At 41.1% G+C, this 21,145-nt stretch overlaps 1 protein-coding gene across 2 annotated transcripts in view; it reads right to left on the bottom strand.

Annotated features, from left to right (window-relative positions):
• PLEKHM3 (pleckstrin homology domain containing M3) overlaps positions 1–21,145 on the bottom strand; it is an 85,628-nt gene that overhangs the window by 47,829 nt on the left and 16,654 nt on the right. For both annotated transcript variants that reach the window (XM_062579148.1, XM_062579147.1), the window contains exons 3-4: positions 10,550–10,695; positions 4,833–5,026 (exon numbers count right to left, since the gene is read on the bottom strand). In XM_062579148.1, the coding sequence (XP_062435132.1) occupies positions 4,833–5,026; positions 10,550–10,695 (340 nt within the window). The remainder of the gene's footprint in view (positions 1–4,832; positions 5,027–10,549; positions 10,696–21,145) is intronic.

Genomic DNA, 21,145 nt, shown 5'->3' with positions numbered 1-21,145 from the left:
AAGCTCAAAGTCCACCCAACTTCCACCCAAGCCCCCTGCAGTTTTAGGGAAAGCTTTTCAAGATCTTTGCCTTGCAAGGAGCCTGCATGCACAGTCACTTCTTCAGAAAGACACAAGAGTTGAAGGCAAAGAGATGGTCTATTTGTAAGTGCTCCACAGACATCCCTTATTTTAGCTAGTGCAATGATTACACACATGCACTATCTATGTAAAACAACATATGCATGTGCATACCTCCCCACATTTCTTTCCTCACCTTTCCTCATTTTTGGTTGTTGTTTGGTCTTAGGTCTGGATCCTCACAGGATATTCAGATATGCCCTTTGGGTGAGTTTCTCCCTCTTTCTAATCACCTGTGCAACAAATTTTCTTCTTCTGTTGGACTCTCATCTAACTTGGAGCCTTCTGCTAGGAAACCACAGCCTTCTGTTCCTTTCCCTTGCCCAAATATTCCTTTTGCAGTCTACTACTTTCCCACGCTATGACTTTGTTCTACTTTGGGATTTTCCGTTCTCCAAATGGCCTGTGTGCTGCAAAGAAAATGGAGAAAACGAGTCTCCTTTGAGGGTTGCACCATGACTTAATGATCTTCTGTCATCCTCTGTCTGAAAGATGACCTGACACAGCCCCAGCTTCACATACGTGAGGCATTTGGTGGTACAATGATTGTGTAAGATCAATCAGGATTCCTGTGATGTGTTTAGGCAGGTTCCCCAATTGCCAAACAAACATTTTGAAAGTAATCTAGCCCTGTGTCAGAAGCGATATTTCTAAGGCCTCACTGTAAAAAGCGACAAGATTCTATTGTTCGGCATCACTGAATTTGGCATCACATTCTGCACTGTGCTGACAGAACGTCAGGCTCAGCCAAGACCATGTGTCTGCAGCACTGCAAGGGGACCTTCAACCTATTCCTGCAACAAACAGCTCTAATATGGTCTTCCTGTAACACACTTAGCACTGGTGTTTTGCTAAGTAAAACTAATATATTGCTGTTCTGGAACTGATAGACAAATGGTATCCTACAGAGGAGATGAAGAACGAGATGTGATTTTTTCCCTAGTTTCTCACTGCTGTACAGGAGGTCTACTTCCAGATAGAGGGCACTGAAAGGAGCACGAACATGTAGGGGAACCTCCTGCAGATGCAGATAAAACTTCTATGTTCTATCACCGTCATCTGTCTAAGAATATCTGAGCAATGCAGCTGAGAGAGCAGAGAGCCCGGAGAGAGCTCTGAAGTTGACCAGGGTTGGCCTACCCCTACAGAAGACATGAAGGTGCCTGAAGACTTTCCAAAAAAAATGCTCTGTCAGCTCCTTCACTAGAAGAGCATTTGACCATGACAAGAATGGAGAACGACAGACTATGGCACAGGGAGAAGCTGTTAGTGTTACTTACGTCTAGAGATAAAGAGAAGAAAGCAAAACCAGAATGACACACCACTTAAGAGTGGCTTCCCAGAATATCCTAGTGGCTTAATGGAGTTGGGGACACTTTCTTTCTCTCCAAGCTATTTGGCTGACTCCCTCCTGTTTGCTTGTGCCACTCTGCCATCATCATACAGTCAGCCAGCTGTGCTGGGATCTGCACAGTTCCACTTGCAATAACTACTTTGGCTCTAGGCTTCAGTCTTGTTCAGTTCTATCTGAACAGCACCCACACGAGCAAGGCAACCAGTAGAAGCAAGCAGAATTTGTTGAGTAAAGACTGTTGAGGTAAATTATGTCCGTTGTAATACTGAGGTGACAGCCACAGCAAACTAGGCATAATCATGCTCCTTGTAAAATAGAGTGCTCAATAACAGGCTAGGATATCAGTTGGCTATCTCAGCGGTACTCTGCTGACTGATGGAGGGTTTGAGTTCACCTCACAGTCAACTCTGATTTCCTTTATTTTTTTTCTCCTTGCAAATGCAAGAAGAATTTAGAAAACATTTGCGAAAATAAATCATTATTAGTGATGCAGATCATTTTCACTTTATGCCTCCTAGCTACTTTAGGATTTCTTTTGCTTCTCTTCCTTCCTTCCTTTCTATTTGGTCACCTGCCTCTTAAAGTTCACATTGTGGTTCAGCCCTGAGTACTCTGCTAGATGCCAAGTTTTAAAAAGTTCCTGAAGTACCTATCTATGGACACCAGCCATTATAAATAACATTTCCACATTTAAACCAACCGGATCCTGAGCTAACTTGGTTTATAGCCATCTGGAATTCTTCAGAAAAAGCAACTTGTAAGCACTGTAAACAGTTTTGTCTTCCCAGAGGACATCAAGAGTTTCCAGATTCACTGCCATCTTCATTTTGAGATCTGAGTTCAAGAGCAAGGTATAGATTTAAAGAATATGATGATACAAATAATATTAATATAAGAAGACTCCAAGTGATCTGCTTTTTCCTAATAAGGCAGGCTCTATCAGTGTCCCTAAGGCAGCAAGGTGCCAATACAATTAATCAGTCTGTTTTTAGTTCACCTTAGACAGCAATATTAACAGTTTGTTTCAGTCTGTTTATATGGGTCTGACAGGCCTTCAAGATGCTGTGTTCACTTGCTTATGATTAATAGTCATTCTCATAGTAAGGTGAAGACCAAGCAGAAAAAGAACATTTTTAGAGCAGGACTGATAACTGGATTCTCTCCCTCAGACTTTCATTTCTAAATAGGAAACAGTACTAAATTTAGGAATGCTGCCTAACAGTATTGTTTTAACTCCCCCTTTTCTTGAAACTTGCTCATGTGAAGAGCCAAAGGGAAATTTAAATTATCTATTTTCTTTGTTTACTTGTCACTTGTGCTCTGTAAAGCCATCACACTGAGCGTGAGGGTCTGTATGCTCATATGCTATATGAAGAAAACAAAACAAAAAAAATAGAACCAGTTTAGAGCAAGGAATAGCTGCTTCCAGAAAAGGGACTTTTCTTTCTTTACATCCCTGCAAATCTCTTATGGGAGACCTCAGGAACCAATCGAGTACCAAAACCAACCCTGACAGAGGTTTCACAATCCAAGAAGGAGCTGGATTCAAGGTTTATTCTGTGCTTTTGAAACATTGCTTCACTGGCTTTTACTGGACTTTGCAAGTCCAACCAGAGTGCAGCTGCTTCCGCAGAACAAAAGTAACACCCTAGCATTCTCACCCTTCTTGGGCTAGGGTCCTTCTCACCAATCTACACAGAGATCAGCTGCAGGCACACAAGGAGACGAAGTTTAAATCAGGGTTATTGTGAACCAACAAAGCACCTCCCATACAACAGTGGCTGCCAAAGTCTTCTCAGCTTTAATCTGAGACAGTGTTAAGGAACCCTTAAATAAGAAAAGGGAGCATTTCCCACACTTCCCTCTTCTGCGAGTTTGGGTGTTTCACTCTGGCAGAGGGAACAGGGCACCAGCGGTATCCAGCCAATACAGCATAAAAAGCTATCACCCAAGCCAGAGCTATGAAACTAGAAGTGACATATCTGCCCACACTGCTGCTTCCTCTTCTCTCTTTATGCTAACCAGAGTTAGTGTTAAATGCTTAATATTTTAATAACCCATTTCTCTTTTTTTTCCCTAAAACATCACACACACTTCTGTGCTATTTTTTGTCCATTCTTTCTTCTCTCCATTTCTTCAGCATTTGTCATCTCTCCCTTTTGGAGGCAAGTTTTTGGGTTCCCTCTTTGTCTTGGTTCCCTCAGTAACTCTTCTCTTCCAGAGAACCCTCCCCACTATCTCTTTCTCTCAGCTCTGGCTCTCAAAATCTCCTCTATTCTCCTGGTTTTCCCTCTTCCCATTTTAACTAGTCCATTGATTTCTTTCTCCGTTTAGGCCTCCTTTGATTTCTTTCTTTTGCTCTCCTACCCAACTCCCTTCAGTCTCTCCTGCCTCCTCCTCTCTATTTTAAGGGCATTCTTTTCTTCAGCATTAATCAGAGGGCATAATTTCTTTTCTAACTCTTTTTCTGAACGGCAGCCGTCAGAAGTCTTGCTCTCCTTTCAGTTTTATTACAGTTGAAGAGGCTGGTATAGGAAAGTTATTACAGCTGAACAGCAAGACAGTCTGCAATATAATACTACCCTCTAGGATAACAGAAAAAAACAATCAGCCTGATTTTTAAAATGCTGCAAGCTGTCCTATCAAGTAATAGGAATTGAGCATTAAGACACACACCCATATTAGCATGCTGTGGATCTGATACAGGAGCTCAGTAGTGCTCTGCAGAAACCTGCTGCTATATCCTTCTCCTTGCTGTTCTTGAGGTAGCTATTCAAAGCAGTGACCTAAGTTATCTGCTGAATAGCAAACTTCATCATCACTCCTCTTCCTGTGACAAAAACACTGGTGTATTTTCCTCCTCCTCCTCCTCTCAGAGAATTCAGGTCCTCTGTCCTTAAAACTTAATGCTTAAAATACAGCCACCAATGCCATCTGCTTTCTTATCAGTTGGCAGCTGATCATTCCAACACAGAGGCTTTCTTTTTTTGCAGGCTTGCCTTACTTGCAAACCTGGACACAAATGCTTACAGATGGGTTTACCATCATGTCAGCTCCATGTGCCTGCAGCCATTCACCCCACCTCAGGGAGCCTGAGGTGCCACACCTAACTAAAAATACTCATGCAGAGTCAGGAAGTCTAAGGAGTCAAAGATGCATTCAGGCCCTATAAAACCTACTGGAACCATTTTCTTTTGACAGTAGGTACCCAGCTGCTCTAAGAGGTCGGGTAGAAGCACAGTGTCTTTCTAAATATGTAACACCTTCAAAATTGGATTGTGGGAACAAAAAGCAAAAACAAAACAAAACAAAACAAAGAAACTATATCCTTGTGCTACATGTTGCACTTGGTCCTTACCTTCTACGCAGGTCTTCAGCCACTGCTGCTCTGCAGCTGAACAAATAGGCCCGGAGAGATTTTAGCTGCTGTCTCAGGCGGACAACAGTTGCCAGAGATTCAACATGCTGGTACAACATGGGATTTTCCTGTTGGATGTCAATCAACGGTTCCTCATACACATATTCCAGGAACTCTTTGGCTTGCTTTGACACCTGAAAAATAAAGTAACTAGTTTAGCCAGGCTTTCCTCCCAATTCTTTTTAAGTGGCTCTTCTCCTCTGTGATGTCAGTCATTCTCTGCTTCTGAAATGTTATTCTGTTACCAGATACAGATGAAGACAAAGCTAAAAGAGATCCAATTGTCTCTGCTTACCCAGCTCAAACTTCATCAAGCCTATCAAAGCTGAATGTATAAGCTAATTGCTCAACCAAAGTACAGTGATATTTTCAGCCACACGTTTTCACTTCAGGGTAACATAGCATACTAGATATTTTCCAAGTCTAAAAATTATGATCAGTAAGGTTCTTCCCTGTCAATATTTTTATGTTTGTTTGTTGTTTTCTTTTGGGCAAAAAGGCAAAGATCAAATAAGTGCAATACTGGAAAAGAAAAAAAAAGCTTGACATTAGAAAAAGAAACATATACACTACAAATCCAGTTGCACTGTACTATCTCAGGGTATAGAATTCCAGTGTACTGTATTATTCCAATTTCTTTCATTCTTAGTTATGTGGTTAAAAAAAAAGATCAGAAGCAGATCTATCAAGTTTTTAAAAATAAAGATAAACAAAATGGGTTTTACTGGCATTATTCTCAATATTTCATCTGGAATAAAATTTTCTTAAGCCTTTTTCATGACAGTGCTCTGTTAGATCTTCACCTGCAAAAAGCTACTATAATGATGATAAATTAATGGGACTTTAATTCTCTAGAAAAGATACTCCTATTTCTGAGGTGAGAAGGCCTAAGACCCTCTCATTCCTTACTTCTGTATTTTATCACAGCTGGAAAAGAGAAGATGGGATTATCTGAAATGAACTGCAAATCACTTGAAACTGTGCTCTAAAAATACTATGTGTTCTGCAATTAAATTAGTCCTCCAGACCCTTAAAGCAGTATTTACACTGAGGCAAGGGAGGGATGAATGCGGCCACCTATGCTACCTTTGCTGCAATTAACAAAAAAAGAAAGGGCACACCACAATCTCCTCAGATTTAGAAGTTATTTCCCTTCTGTAAGACAGCAATGTATGTCCATACAAATAGCAGCACTTCCACTAACAGAGCACATCTGAGACAGGAATTACTATCTACAAGGAAAGTTAGTCCTACCTGTAACCTTTTCACAATGTGTAATAATAATACAGTAAATAACACCCAGGACAGTCTTTCTACCAACAGCTACACAGATAATGCAATGTGCATTTTTAACACAGTAGACCATAATTTCACAGACCTCTCAGGTCCAGAAGCCATATTAAACATATCACTTATTTCTATAAAACATTCCACTCATATTTCTCTCTCTCTCTCTCTCTCTTTTTCTTTAGCAGTGCATGTACAAGGAATCAGGCTGTCTGAATGGAGGAACAGACAGCATACTGTGTAAGGAGCAGCACAGATGACTTGGAATTCATAGAACAAAATTTTACAAATCTTAAATATGTCAAGAGTTCTAACATTAGCAATGCTGATGTTTTATTAGACCCAGTAACTGCAGCGCACAGAAGAGAACGCAATTAAACAACTACTTCCAAGCTGATTTTGCAATCATTAAATGATTCAGCTGTAGTATCTCAGCCATGTCCTAACAACTGCTGTATCTATAGTAAATATTCCTCTTTCACTGATGGGCAACTTAAGCTTTAAGTTTTAAACTCCCGACTTCTGTCCTCTGCAGGACCTGGTGCTTAGTCTTGTCTTTGGAGTCTTACTCCTTTGCTCTGAACCTCTGTTCAAGTGATGGGCTGCCCCCATCTACCTGGTCTGGTGCCTGGGTGATGGGATCCCATTAGCAAGATGGGATTACTGTCAGTATGTGTTACACCCTGGCCCATGCACACTCATACCCCATATGGGGGAACCCACCTGAGATTGCAGTTCAGAAACAAGAAAGCCACAGAACTGAGGTCACCTGAGTGACTCTGCAATATATAAGCATTATGAGACAAAGTTTAAAATGACACTTGTATCTTTCTCTCCTATATGAGCTGAACCTCATATTAGGATAGAGGCTGCACAAAGAGCGGCTATTCTCCATCATCCAGTGTGCAGCTCCATGCCCTACTTACTACACAAATCCAGATCCCAAAGGACAAAGTATTACAGTGCAGCTCCGGTGGAGTACAGTCTGAGTGTAGCCTTTGAGAGAAGGGGAGGGAAGGGAACCTTCTTCTTTCTTTGCCAACAAAGTACCTGAGGAGCAGTGACCACAGGGAAAGCAGCTTTACCTGATATCCTTTACCTGGCTGGCAGGTAGGCTTAGCTCACTCTGTGCATGCTTGATGCAGGCACACCAGTCACGTAAAACATTAACTCACATAACCAACCATGACAAAGTTACAAGAAGCTGAAATGAAGTCTTACAACAGGAGGGGTCATGCACTCATAATAATTCAGCATGCTACCAGCCAATATATTAGTACATGTATTAACATCCTTACAGTCCCATTTATTGAAGAGACTAGACTATCCCATTAAAATAAAACCAGTAGGAATGGAAAGATACAGTGTGACAGGATTTTAGCCTTTAACATCACACAAGGATGGATGCTAACATTTTCAGACCTTGATTTTCTAGAGGCTGCAAACTTGTACTTCAGAATTCAATTTGCCAGAAGTCAGCCTCCCTTGAAGCCTTCTGGTACAGGAAGTTCATTTCCTGCTATGTTCATCTGGCATTTTGATCAAGCTGGAAGTCACCAGAACCGAACTGCAATGCTTACTGTTTTTTGCATGTAAACAGGGAAACCAGCTGGCATGAGCAAAGGGAAGAAGGGATGTTTCCAGGATTGCCTCTTTCTTTTCCCTTCACACAAACACATGAAAAACAGAAATATGGAAACAATAGAGAGACAGGAAAAAAACCCAAAACAGTGAGTTGGGGACTGAACTGATGGTTCGGTTATGACAGAAGAAACATGACTAATGGTGAAGTTCTTTGAAACATCTTTAATTACAATCACGGCAATTTTTCTTTTCTTATCCGCATGCTTTTAGGTGTTAAGTGCATTGTTGTTTTTCAAGGGTATGGGAAGACCTAACTTGGCAGATTTCTGCTGCTTCTGTTTTTTCATGTCCTGTCTTGCCAAAAGCAGACAAGAACCTCTCCATTTGCAAAGCTTAGTTAATTCTTGCAAGTTTACCTTACAGATGCTGTTTAGGTGTTGGGAAATCCAATAAACATAAAAAAAATGTGTTCAATCACATCATATCACCATAAAAGCCCATGTCCTGGGGTAGGTATCAGCGCTTGCTTTGCCTGAGACAGACATGACAGACTCCAGAGACCTCTGCAGAGGGGAAAAAGATGGTAATGGGAAGGAATGAAGCTTTTCAGTTAACTTCATTCACTTTCCTCCCTTGGTGGACTGACAGGCACATTTCATACCATGCGAAATACAGAAGCATTCAAAGACTGAAGCTCTGTTTTAGTTCTTCTGGTCAACAAATATGGTTTGTATCTGGAGTAGCTTCACTTTCAGGCATTACTGCACTACCTGTGCAAGGCAGAGCTGTGTGCTTAGGAGAAGCTCTGTTGTTTAGCTTCATTCTGGGATGTTGCTGGACAGCTTCATGTGGGCACATTCACCAGACAGGGGGGCGAAATGCTAACATATTAAGTGATCTTCCTTTGAAAATGAGCCCAAAGAAAATGGAAATTATTCATGCTAAGATCATCTCAAGAAAGTAAAATATCTGTCTTTGCCAAATCAGAGCATTTAATCAATATACTATTAAGGAATCACACAGCTTCATTACCATTAGTTAGCACTGCAGCAAGCATTAAGTTGCCTTTTAGACAACTCAGAATAAACAGACATCAAATTTTATCTCTGAACGGAGAAAAGAGATATAGATGTAGAAGTGCAGGCACTATATGCTGTACCTCAGAAAAGCACTGCTTAGTTCCTATGGGGGAACTGCAGGAACAGATATGCATATAAAAGCATATATGTGCAGAGTTGAACAAAAAAGGGAGAAAACAGCAGATTTCACAAAAGCAAAAAGATTTTATCCTATATGTGGACTGGATGAAGTTGAAGAGGTCCAACCACTGACCTCAGCTCAGCTTTAACATTGCCACTTTGGCACAAGACCCCTGCATGACCTCCATTGCTCCTCTAATAGTTGGGGATGACACAGTGTTTAGGAAAAGGACACCTAAGGAATGGTGTTCCTTCTTTAAATCTATTTCTCTGAGTGCTTTGCCACAATCAGACACTGGTACAAATTTGGTCATGCTTTCAAATCACCTCACAACTGTTCTGACTACAAAAAGTGCAAATTGACATTTTCTCACTATAATAATCACAGTGAATTTGATTTTCAATTGCAGCTTAAGCTTAGAAGTCTCATTTTGTTTTGTGCCTTAGCTGCCTATACCTAGACTACAGAAAGCAGAGCTTGGAGTATAGTTTTTACACAATAAACAAAACAGTTTATTTTCTTTGCAATATCACTGATACCTTGATATGAGATGTCTTTGCCTTACTATGCACTTTCTCTGTGTTAGGACTAACTATACTGCCTTGGGCCAGTAAGTTTAGTCTTTGGGAAAAGCATTCAAAGAAATAATTCTTAAATATTTTTCCTGGCTTCTAGAAAAACGAGGTTTTTAGTCTCCACATGTAGGAGCTTTACAAACTTTGAAGAATCTTGCATTTCTTAGCACAAGACTATCATTTTCCTGATGGTAGGCTCTAGCTACCTTTTAATAATCTCCTCTTCTGACAAATTTTCATCTTCAAGAGAGCTGTTTTTCCTCTAATAGGGCATTTACTGGTTATTTTTTTCCTTTTCAAATAGCCCGTAATAATAATATTTGCAGACACAAAACATCAAACAGCCTCTCCTAACTGCTGCTGTTAGGTTTGAAGCTTTAGCATGGTCTGTATTCCTTACGAGTTTGCTGTTGTTTCAGCATATTCTCTCTGTGACAGCAAAACACAACTACCATGTTTGTTGGCATATTGCCTTGGGGCACATAATCAGTTGACCCTAACAAGCAACCTACCACTCAGGCAGCAGCAAACAGCAGATCACTGAAGTTTTAGAAAAGCTGTTTGTGTAACAATGAACAACTGTAGAATTTTCTCTTTACATTATTTTTGGCTGCCTGGTCCAAGCAAGTGTTGCCCTGACATCTTTCTAATGTTTTGGAAAGGTCTGTGCCAACAGATGCAACCTACTGGACTTTGCAAGAACCCACGTTTGGGTTATACCAGTTTTCACTGGGTCATCATCAACAAGCAGCACCAATTCAAGATAAACAGATGTCACCAGGGAGAGAAGAATGGCTGCTTCTGTGCAGGGAATGCCTTAGGCCTGACTAAGGAAGTTGTGGAGAGAACATGTCTGGTTGAGAGAGAGCAGAATCACTAGTACTGGCTCATTCTAGCTAGATGGACATTAGCAGACAATGCATTTAATCCTCAACCCACTGTGATGTCTGTGTTTCGATTTAAATAGCAGTTCAGTTCACTTGTTAGCAAACCAACCTGCAGGCGGATTACCTTGTATTTCGAAGTGTCCCAGTTATGAACGAGGCGTGCAGGGATGAGGAAGGTGTCATCCACATGGCAGGTGCTGCAGTAATACCACCCACTATAGCTGCACACCTTGGCTTTTCCATTGGACAAGCCTATTGAGCGCTGACAGCCTAAGGAACAGAGAGGGGAAAAGACTGAGTTTGTATACCATGCCAGAAGTGCACAATTGGGATGTACTAAGAAAATAATTTAATTGTTCCACCCTCTGAAACTTTTTTATTTTTAAAACAACAAAGTATTTCTTGTTCCCTGGAGATAAAGGAACAAATATCAATATTCTGCCACTAACATGGAAACACCATACATTGACTTTAGCATCTAACATAAGAAAAAGAGCTCAGAGGGCAGTCAAAGGGTCTTAGCAGTTCTCAAGAAACAAAGGCAAAAGACCAGCTCCAAGATGTCTCAACACTGAGTATTTAAAAGCCACTATCTTCTGAAAACTGACCTGAAGCTGAAATAGAAAACCTCAAACTAGGGAAGCACCAGGCATGCACTCCAGACAGACAGGCCTGTTCCCCACAGGCACATGGGTCGGCAGTGGCTGCCTGGAGGAGCGCACGCAACCTCCTGCCACCAACTAGGAGAGATGCTTACTTGGCAGGCAGGACTCAGCCAGGGCAAACCACAACCAGACCACCACCACCAACTGTGAGCAGCGGTCACATTAAGCATGAGTAATCCATATGACTCAGGCAGCTCAGCTTCCTGGATCTCTGCGCCTCATGGTTGGATTACCCTGTGCCTTACGAGCTCTGATGTCTGCCTGAAACGTTTTCCACAGGAGGATCGCTTATCTCTTTCCATCCCTTCCTGTGTGGAGTCCCTGGGTGAAAAAAATGCAGTCTAAAGCTTCTCCTTTGGTTGAACAGGACTAACGCAGATCTCTCCCTCACTTGACTGCTTGTTCTCACAGAACACATAGAAATGCAACCTCTGTCTTTCTCTCAACCATAGTAAAAAAAATAATATTAGAGTGGAAGACTGGAAGACACATAGCACAGTCACATTGATCAACCTGTTCAGGAAAGAAGGCTAAAAATGCTTGGATGAGATTAATGAGATGTCTGTGGTTCTTATTAACACCTCTTTGACACAGCACACAAAGGTATTTCTGCACACAAAGGTATTTCTGCTTTTCCTTCAAACGCTAGTGTCCCCGTATGACACCTACAGCTACAGACACAGCCAGCAGCAAAGCGCCACTCTGGAATCTGTTGTAAGCTCAGACGGTCTCTGCTGCAGTTGGTTAGTAATGTTGATTAGGAAAATCATTGTACACCACTTCTAAGGCAAAACTATTAGTTCAACATCATTTTACAAGCAAAAGTGTGCTTTTGTCAATGTAGTCAGTTTAGTGTAATTACATAACTTATCCTAGTAAATGCATTTTTTCTCCAGTAGAATTTATTCTTATTTGAGGAGAGCTTACAGCAGCTCAGCTACTCCAGATATCATTTGAACTCCTCTCCATTATCTGATGCTACCATGTCCCCACTGCTCCAATCAAAATAATTGGAATAATCTGACCACTGATTCTGAGCAATACACTTGGTCAACACAATCAGTGCAGGACGTGCGCTATCTTTGTTCCTGTCTCACTCTCGTATCAAATGCATCTCTCTTTCTCTCCCTCTAATCAAATACTTCTCTCTTTTTTAAACTGACATGCAATTTCTTGAAAAGGCAAATATATATACAGTCCAGTTGATGAAAAGATGCATATGTTAATGCCGCCTCTTCTGGCATTCATAAGATCAGATATGATCTAAACATATGTCTGAGGTGATATCATTCCATATACATAATAAAAAAGCGATATCTCATCTTAGCTAACAGAAAACCCAAATATTAGAATTAGGACTCTAAATTAATGTCATTGTAGAAATAATTTTGTATGATAATTGCTGGTAGAACTTTTTGCAAAGCAAAAGTTCTTCACAGAAAGAATGTCGGTATACCTTTTTTAAGGGTGAAGTCAATGCAAATAATTCAACGGTGTGTTACAAAAAAAGATAACCTACAGCTGCAGCTTGTGACTAGAACTCAGGAGTCAACAAATTTGTACTTCCCTTAGAGTGAAGCAAGCACTTGCCTGCCTTTTCTTTTTGTGCTTGCTTCCGTATTTAAAATAAGCAGATTCCTGACTAGTCAGTTAGGAGAGCTTCCACACAGTCCTGCTCCACTGTGCTGGCACAGATGAAATTAGCAGGCACCCCAGTAGTAAGCTCTGCTGCAGTGGACTGTGGTACACACAGAACTTTTCTTTTAATTTTTAAAATGCATTAATACCTAAGGGTGAAGGGTTTGAACAGCTGGAGAGACATGAAAAAAATGCCCTGTTTGTCTAATATGCCATCCTATTAGCCCTGGAAGATGCTCACAGAAGGTACTCGCACTGTTGCTATGGAACCTGTATTTTTAAGAGCTCAGCAGAGGTAAATCTTGCCTCTCTGCAAAGGAAACACAGAAACAGCCACCTTCTTTGCTCACAGAAATAAATGAAGGAATCTATGAATGAGAGCGTTCCCCTTTCCCAAGCTCTCAGAACAGGGTAATATTTGCATTAGCAGTAGCTCAGCACAGCAAAGACTTCAGTGCCAGCCTTGCTCAGAAGAACAAGTGAAGAGTCAGAACACTTCTCCTCATAAGTTGCCTCTGAATTTCAGATCACTGAAAAGCACTGAAGCATCAGTGTTTATACTTTGACTGGCTCGAGTTTTAGCATTCATTATACATACACCAAGCCCTCAGGTTGGATGAAACAGTGCAAAATGGCATGTAGGATTTTACCAGCTCACTGTATTTGGAGTGGGTGATGCAGTCCAAGTGGTAAAGCTAAGACTGAATTAGACCAGTCTCCTAACTCAGTACCATTAAAAACATTATACACATTCCCCTCTAGCCAGCACTTAACTCTCAGTGGGGGTACACGACATAACACCAATGTCACCTGCCTCAGCCCACTCCCTCTTGCTCCACAGCTGAGGAGCTGGTTTGTCTGAGTACTCTGACTCTTATCAGCTAAAATGAAAGCAAGGATAAGCTAAACTCTCATTTTTTAGATTTCAGATGTCATCATTCTAAACTGTTTGCATTTGAGAAGTCATAATTTTAAGGTCTAATTGCTTGCAGCCAGAAACACATTCCAGCTCATGGAGAGAGCTTCCTCGGGAGAGGAACGCCAAAGCACAGAAGTGCTAAGGGCTTTGCTCCTTCTCCTCCCACAGATGGTTACGTACAGCTCGTAAGGACTGAAGTTCTCCTGACTGAGGAGAGTATTGGTACACAATCTGGGAAGCCTCTTCCTTCAGGACAAGTAGTTTTAAAACAGAAGGACAGGGAAGAAGTTTCTACCAAAGCATCATGCACCACTTACTCCAGTCCTTCTCTGAGCCCAGTTTCTTTCCTAGCTCTTCAAAAATGTATTTTCATGCATATTTCCCATTCCTCTTCACATCCTCAAGTAAATTATATCCAGCAAAGCTACATAACATTTGTAAGGTTGAGGTTACTTTTAGATGAGAACGTGGCACCTACCTTACATTTTTCTTTACTTTACAGGCTTTGCTGTTGGAAAATCATCATCTTTTCCATTCCTATCTGTTGTGATTCATAATGATGGCTATTTCTACAATCCTTTCAAATCAAGTTATCAAAGCACTGATTTTCTTTGATGTTATGCAGTTCAAAGTGATGTAGTGTGACAAACATATTTCTGTGGCATAGACCACTTATGCTACTTTGTTTTTTTAAGGAGGAAAAAAAAAGAGCAAGAGAGACAGAAGGTGGGAGAAAGAAGAGGAGGAAGAGATAGCTCATGGTTTAACACCTTGGAAATCCTGTATTTGGAAGTTCAGGAACATAAACTTGCCATCATCTTTGCCAGAAGGGAAGGCATTACCTTTTCCTTGCTTTAAACTCTTGAGGGTCCTTTCCAGTGAACAGAGTCAGATACAGCAGACCACCTCAGAGAGATCAATAGCACAACTCAACAAATAGCTTGGAGTGGAGGGAGGGAGGGACCATTTCATGTCTGCAGAGAGAATACTTGCCTACAGCTGGAGAAAGCAGCTCCCACAGGACAAGGGAAAAGCAGCTTAACATTCACCAAGTCTCTTTTACCTATACCTAGTGCTCACATAGACTATTATCCATCTAAAATCTGTGCAAAGGGCTGGCAAACCCAGAGTCTAGATCGAGGAGAATACTGTAAAAATTACTATTACCACAAAATCACCCTTACCTAAAGGATGTTGAAGAGCAAGCTATATATAAAATGTAGCTGTAGATGTACTGTTAGCAAAGTGAGGGAAGGAACAATCCCAAACCTTTCATCAAAGAAAATACACCAAAACAGCCTTGGAATCAAGCAAGGAAAACAGAGGTTGGAAAAAACAACAGCAATAAAGTGCTGCTGTGCACAGATGAACCTCTCTCAACAACACCTCTGAGCAGAGCTGCAGCATCAACATCAAGAGGTTCACCTCCAAGTGCGAACACTTTGGGAAGAAAGTAGCACACAAGATGGGGTGAAAGTGCCGTAACAAGCCCCTCTCCTTGATTTAAGGTAGTGGCAAGGGAGCCTAGGGAGGAGGAACCCAAGACATGTGGATACAATTCTTCTTCTGCAAAGTGCGGAAAATACCATTTCTGCTGCTTTCAGTATGTTGCGATGTGCTCAGATTCGACAGTGACTGCAGACACATACAACTATTTTTTTTACTCAGATACCTATTTATTTAAACTTGTAGCAAGAAGAGATTGGAGTAGCTCCATAGTGAAAGAGAGAAAATGGAAGACCAAACTAGAATTAAGTACCTAACTGTTTTCCTTATTCAATAAAGCTCCTTGCTTAGTATCAGGAAAAAGCAACTCTCTCATGATTGTGTATAATAATTAAATCTGTGACAGATTAGCTTAGAAGATAATTCATTTAAAAACAACATAAAATACAAAGAAAAGATAATGACCCAGAGACTTCAAAAAGCTTTCAGCTTGATAAAGCCATAAAGCAACGTAATCAGAAGCACAGCAACAAATTTTCAGTGTTAAATCAGACATACAACATTTCTCTAGCTGCTCAGTACAAAAACAGAATAAGAAGGTGAGAAGTACTTCAGTTTCAGGCTGTATTTTTTTATGCATCTGCCTCAATTCACTCCACATTTTTTTTTCCATCTGAAAACTCAAACCCACAAAGGAGGAGGACAGATTTACAAGCCAGCTTGGTCCCCAAGATGTCTCATGCTATTCATTTTCTGTACAACTTCATTGTTTCCTCCTCTTATGCCTACTCCGGTTTAAATTTGCACCTATACTTTACCCCTTTCCCAGTATTAGCTTTCTTTCAAAGAAATTCTCTTTCTAAAGGAATTATCAAAACTCTTATACCTCTAAACAAAGTCTGGCCCTCTACTCACCTTTGTCTACTTTTCGATGAGCTTCTTACTAACTTTTTCAAAACAATCTAACAAATCAAACACAGATAATTTTCCCTGTTGAAGCCATGTGAGTTTGACCCTATCCAATTATTATTATCTATGTAATATACAAATCCCAGTGTAATTATTGTCTAGATCAGCTTCCTCAGAAATCAGGAAGGGTTCAGTGGTCCCCAGTTCCAGTCTCATTTTTTTTAATAGGCTCCAAAGGATGGACCCAACCCTCCTGAGTCCGCGGAAACTTTCTGACTATTAGAAGGAGCTCAGGACTAAGCCCTAAATTAAGAGCCTTCCCATCTTCGATTATGGCCATTTAAAGATACAATGCATAGCCCTGTCTTTGCTATCTGTCATATGATCCATCTCAGCTACCCTTCGTCAGCCTATCTAGGCTCACTGGCAATGGTCTAGGCTGGGAAGACAGCTCAGTCCAGAGAGTGATCCACCCCAGTCTACCCCCAACATCTCACACACAGCATCTCTCCATGGCAGATGAGGTGAATCATCCCCTAGGCATCTAGGCCTTTTTCCAATCAATGAAGACCGAATTAGCCTAGACATCTAGTATTTAGGTTGCTACAGTTAGGTGATGTAAACAACACCCTTTATGTCAGTCATGTTGAACATGCAGAATCATGAAACTATCCAAGAGGAGAGAAAAAAAAATACACTGGTGGAAATTATGCATAAATAACGTTCTGCATGTTTGCATTATACCTATCCCTTGTATAAGACATGCTACATGCACGCTGCAGGTTACAAGGCTATATTCTACCTTCCTAATAAAAAAATGACAGTAATTAAGTCTGAAAATTTAACATTGAAAAGACATAAATGTCAAAATCTAATCTTGCACTTTGTAGATGTTAATAATCAAGCTTCAGAAATAAACCAGGACCAAAAAATACTATTTGTGTGTCAAACAGCTACAATGAAACCTTACTTTCGGAAACTTATGCCGTTTTATTTGCTTGGACTTTCCTATTCGAATTTCACCGGAATATGGGTTCCTTTACCTTTAGTGTCTAATGCTGAGAAGTGCCGAGATGCCATTTTTCCCAGAGAATTTGCTCCAAGGGAGTTAGAAACAGTCATAAAAAGACATACTTCACATACAGTTACAGTGTGTGAATCCTTCAGCATATAGGTAGTTTGCTTTCTCCTGACTAATCCCTTCATTCTTTCCCATCCCCAGGGAATGGGAAGAGCTGAGGAAGAGTAGCACATGCTTCAGGCTAATTCACCATTCTCTCCTCCATGCCCTCACAGGATTATTCTCTGCAGTATCTGGTGCTTTGCTGAGACATGGAAGTGCTGCCTGACAGACAACAGTTCCAGTGGAATGACTGACTGGCAGGAGTCAGCAATTCCACAGCCTCTTAGGCAGGGATGGGCAGTGAACACACGCTCCGGGCCAGCTCGTGAAGCTAGGAGTAAGCATATAACTTGAGGATAATTAATAATGGTACTCCTAGTCCTACAGTTGTTTACATTCATGCTCAGCTTTCTATGCTGGGAAGGCAGACAAGAAGCCAGGGCAAAGAGTAAGCGTTTGTGTGATCAGAGCAGATGCTGGCGCTAATGACCTCAGCTATGGCCAGGTGAGAGAGGCATTTAGCAAAACAAGTCTCTACTTAATTCAGTTTTCATATCTGCTCTGCAGTTCACTTTAGGAGCATTTACCCCTGCACTGTTCATTCATTTACTTACACTGAAGACTTCCTCATTTGCCAAGTTTCTTATATTTGATACAGGGGCTACTAATGTACGTAGAGATAGGTACATCAGCCCTGTTTCAGTCTGGACACACTAGCTGGTTTTGTACCTTCTTTTAAGATGAGGAATGACTATGCAGTAAGTGTGGTCATTTATTTTCAAATGAGTTTTGGCTTGCCAATGTTATTTTGCTTAATTTCCTCTTGGTCACATATCACTATGAAGGTAGTTGATATCCTGGGGCACAAGCGCTGTTCAGATCTATGCAGCACAGGTACGTATCAAGAATCTTTGACATGCAGAAGGCCAGACCTAGAGTCTGAAAACTGCTCAGCAGCTGATCTCTAGTTTAGTCTCTAACTTCTTTTACACCGCTTCTGATCTGATCCACATGTAATAGTTCTGCCAACAATACACTGCCTTGGCATGTGAGAAAGGGGGAGAGCCCTACCACCCTCCAACACAGACACAAACACTGTAATATTGCTGTAGTGGACCTAACAGCCTTGTTTCTTCTGCATTTGTCTCTCAGGGCTGCATACCCATGTGGATTCCCAGACACTTACCAAAGGCAAAACACACACCGCAGCTTTTCTTCGAGAGAAGCATTAAGAAGTGCTCCCTCTGATGTCTGCTTCTGTGGAACCTGTAAGATCCTAACACCTTTGCCACCTCTTCTCTTCTGTCAAATTTTGTTAAAACTGTCAGACAGATTCAAGCCCTATAGGGCAGCGGTAAAACTGAGAGCAGACATAATTATAACATAACTTTTGTTTCCTTAGGAAATCGAATGAACAGTCCTACCCCAGTTTAGGGGAGCTGGTAAAAGCTGTACCTGCAGAAAGTGCTGCAGAGTGTCTTCCTGGGAAGAGAAGGCCTTTATTAGCAAAAGCTGACCTGATTGATTAAAAGAATGCTAGCTCACCAAATGAAGTTCTCTCTCATATTGTGATTCGCATGGAATCTTCAGGTCCTCTAGAGAAGAATATGCAGAGCTTTCAGGGCTGAAAACACTGACATTTGTCAAGATGTAGCCTTTCCCATCTTGACAAATGGGAAACACAGTTGAGACTAGGACATTTAGATTAATTTAGGCATTTTCGTCTGAACAGGGGAAGATGGACAAAAACCATGAGTTCTTTGGGGCTAGTGTAAATAATATGAGTCTGGAGGAAACAAGGAACAACCAAAAACAAACAGAGAGCCTACAGGGAGGACAGACATCCTCAGATAGAGAAGAATTGAGGTCATTCTGCCAGCATCATGTGTACCAGTAAAAGAAAAAAGCACAAGTATTTATTTTTTTTTACGGAGAAAAAAAATCAACATGCTGAAAACCTGTGGAATAGTTCCCAGAGAGCAGATCAGAGTGATAGGGTCACCCTTCCCCATACAGGGAGGGCAGGAAGTCTTTAAACCTGCCAGGAGAAATACTTAGACTTATTCTGTCCAGACATTTGTACTGGCTGTTCTGCCCGCAAGGCTGAGGCAAAGACAACACCAACTGAGGATTACAAACGGCATGTCAGGGTGAAGGACAGGCACTGAGCTGGCCAGGTACGTATCTAAACTGCCCTTCTGGGCAAGAGCAGGCCAATTCCAGGCCAAATCCTACAAAGAAGAAAATCCCTCTTCGCTAAAGAGTGAGCCAGCTCCCAAGAAGGTGAAGGACCTAACTTCTGCCAGCTTAGACAAAGCTATTTTTGATTGTCATTTTCAACAGTCAACTCATTTTAAAACTCGACTGAAAACCCCACACACTTACCTTACTTCTGAAAATCAAATGGCTTCTATGATCCTAACTGATCACTAGTAATAGGCTTAATCAACTGTAGCAAATGGAAGAGACACCACACAGTATCTTCTTATCTCTCGCCAAACAGTAGAGAGCAAAGGTACCATGGAATAGTGACCTCCTGCTTTGAAACACGCAGGTTTACTTCAAATAAAGTATTCCCCACTACACAAATTCCAGCCACCCTTGACTCAAAACTTCACCATCCCTCCTCCCAAGAAGTCAGGGAACTTATTTAGCCATGGTGTTATCTTCTGAACAATAGTTTAGCCATGGACAATGGTTTTTTGCTCAACTGATTTTGTCTAACGAAGTAAAATAAGAATTTAAAAATACCACTGTTATTAATGGAAGCTTCACTTCTGAATCAATAGAAACAGGCCCTGGAAGTCACACACAAGATTGGAGGAATCAGTCTAATGTGCATGTACTTGAACAACACAGCCATTACAATGCAACACACATTCTCAAAGGATATTACAGTGTCTCAAATACAAGAAAAGCAAAAAGCTGCTAAAGTCACAGAATGAAAAGAGATGAACTGTAATGAACCAAGCGCAAAATAGGTAAGCACAATCCTAAGTGCCTGAGACAGATGAGAGCAATTGCTATTTGGGACTAGCAAATTCATAAGAACAGAGTGCTGACAGCTTTCCGAAGGACCTTCCGGTATTCTTTTATTGTGCTAAGTTTGCTAAGATTTCTCCCCTAGTATTTTTAATTTGGTGACTTGCTGCCATCAAAAAGGTGCTGTGCATGATGACAGTTCATGAAGTATTTGCTAAATTCAAGCAAGGAGCACCCATACTTTTAAGCTATCTAGGTTTTTTTGGACAAGCTGGACTAAGTCAATGTACCACTAAATCCCCCCCCTTTTTTTTTCTGAAATCACACTTGCTGCCTTGCAGGTTATAGGGATTTTTTTTTTTTTTTTGAGGAAAACAAGGAAATTTACTTTTACTGAAGATAGGACTGGTTTCAGATGAGTGCAGTTAGGAAGAGCTGCATGAGCTGGGCATGTTGCATTAGACTCTACCCATACACATATGATCACAGCACTGGATGCAGAGAGACTCCTTTCCACCTGCTCCTCAGTTGGACAAGGCTGCAGGCTCAAGAAACAGGCCATTTACTAACCTTGGCTTCTCTACTGCTAGTGTTCAGTTCAGTCAGCCAAGTCAACAGAGCTCTAACAGCAGTATTTATCCTTTTGGCAAGTGAAGAGAAAAAGGAAAAAGCAGCAAAGGAAAGACAGAAGGCACCCCAGATTAGGAGCAAGGAAAGCAACACAGACAGACAGACGGGTATCGAGCACATTTTGCTGAAGGCAGAAACTCTCATATCGATTAGGACTTGCTGTCTAAGCAGCAGACAATCCTGGAAGACACAACCAACTTCTCTGAAAAATGCTTGTTTGTTTTAATAAAGTACAAGGTAAAAAACAGCAAAAGGTGAAAGGAAAGAACAACACTGAAAGAACAGGAGCGAGGTAAAAACCAGCAGACAAGGGGAAAGGCCATTTGTCTTTGAGTCAAGGGAATAGGAAAAGTGCCACTGGGGAGATTTACTTCTGAAGCCCCCAAGAAGCAATGCCTGCCTTTCTCC

Source organism: Rhea pennata, chromosome 6 (genome assembly GCF_028389875.1).
Source record: "Rhea pennata isolate bPtePen1 chromosome 6, bPtePen1.pri, whole genome shotgun sequence".
NCBI classification, from domain to species: domain Eukaryota; kingdom Metazoa; phylum Chordata; class Aves; order Rheiformes; family Rheidae; genus Rhea; species Rhea pennata.
The sequence above is the reverse complement of the archived record's forward strand: the minus strand, read 5'-3'. Positions and strand labels throughout refer to the sequence as shown.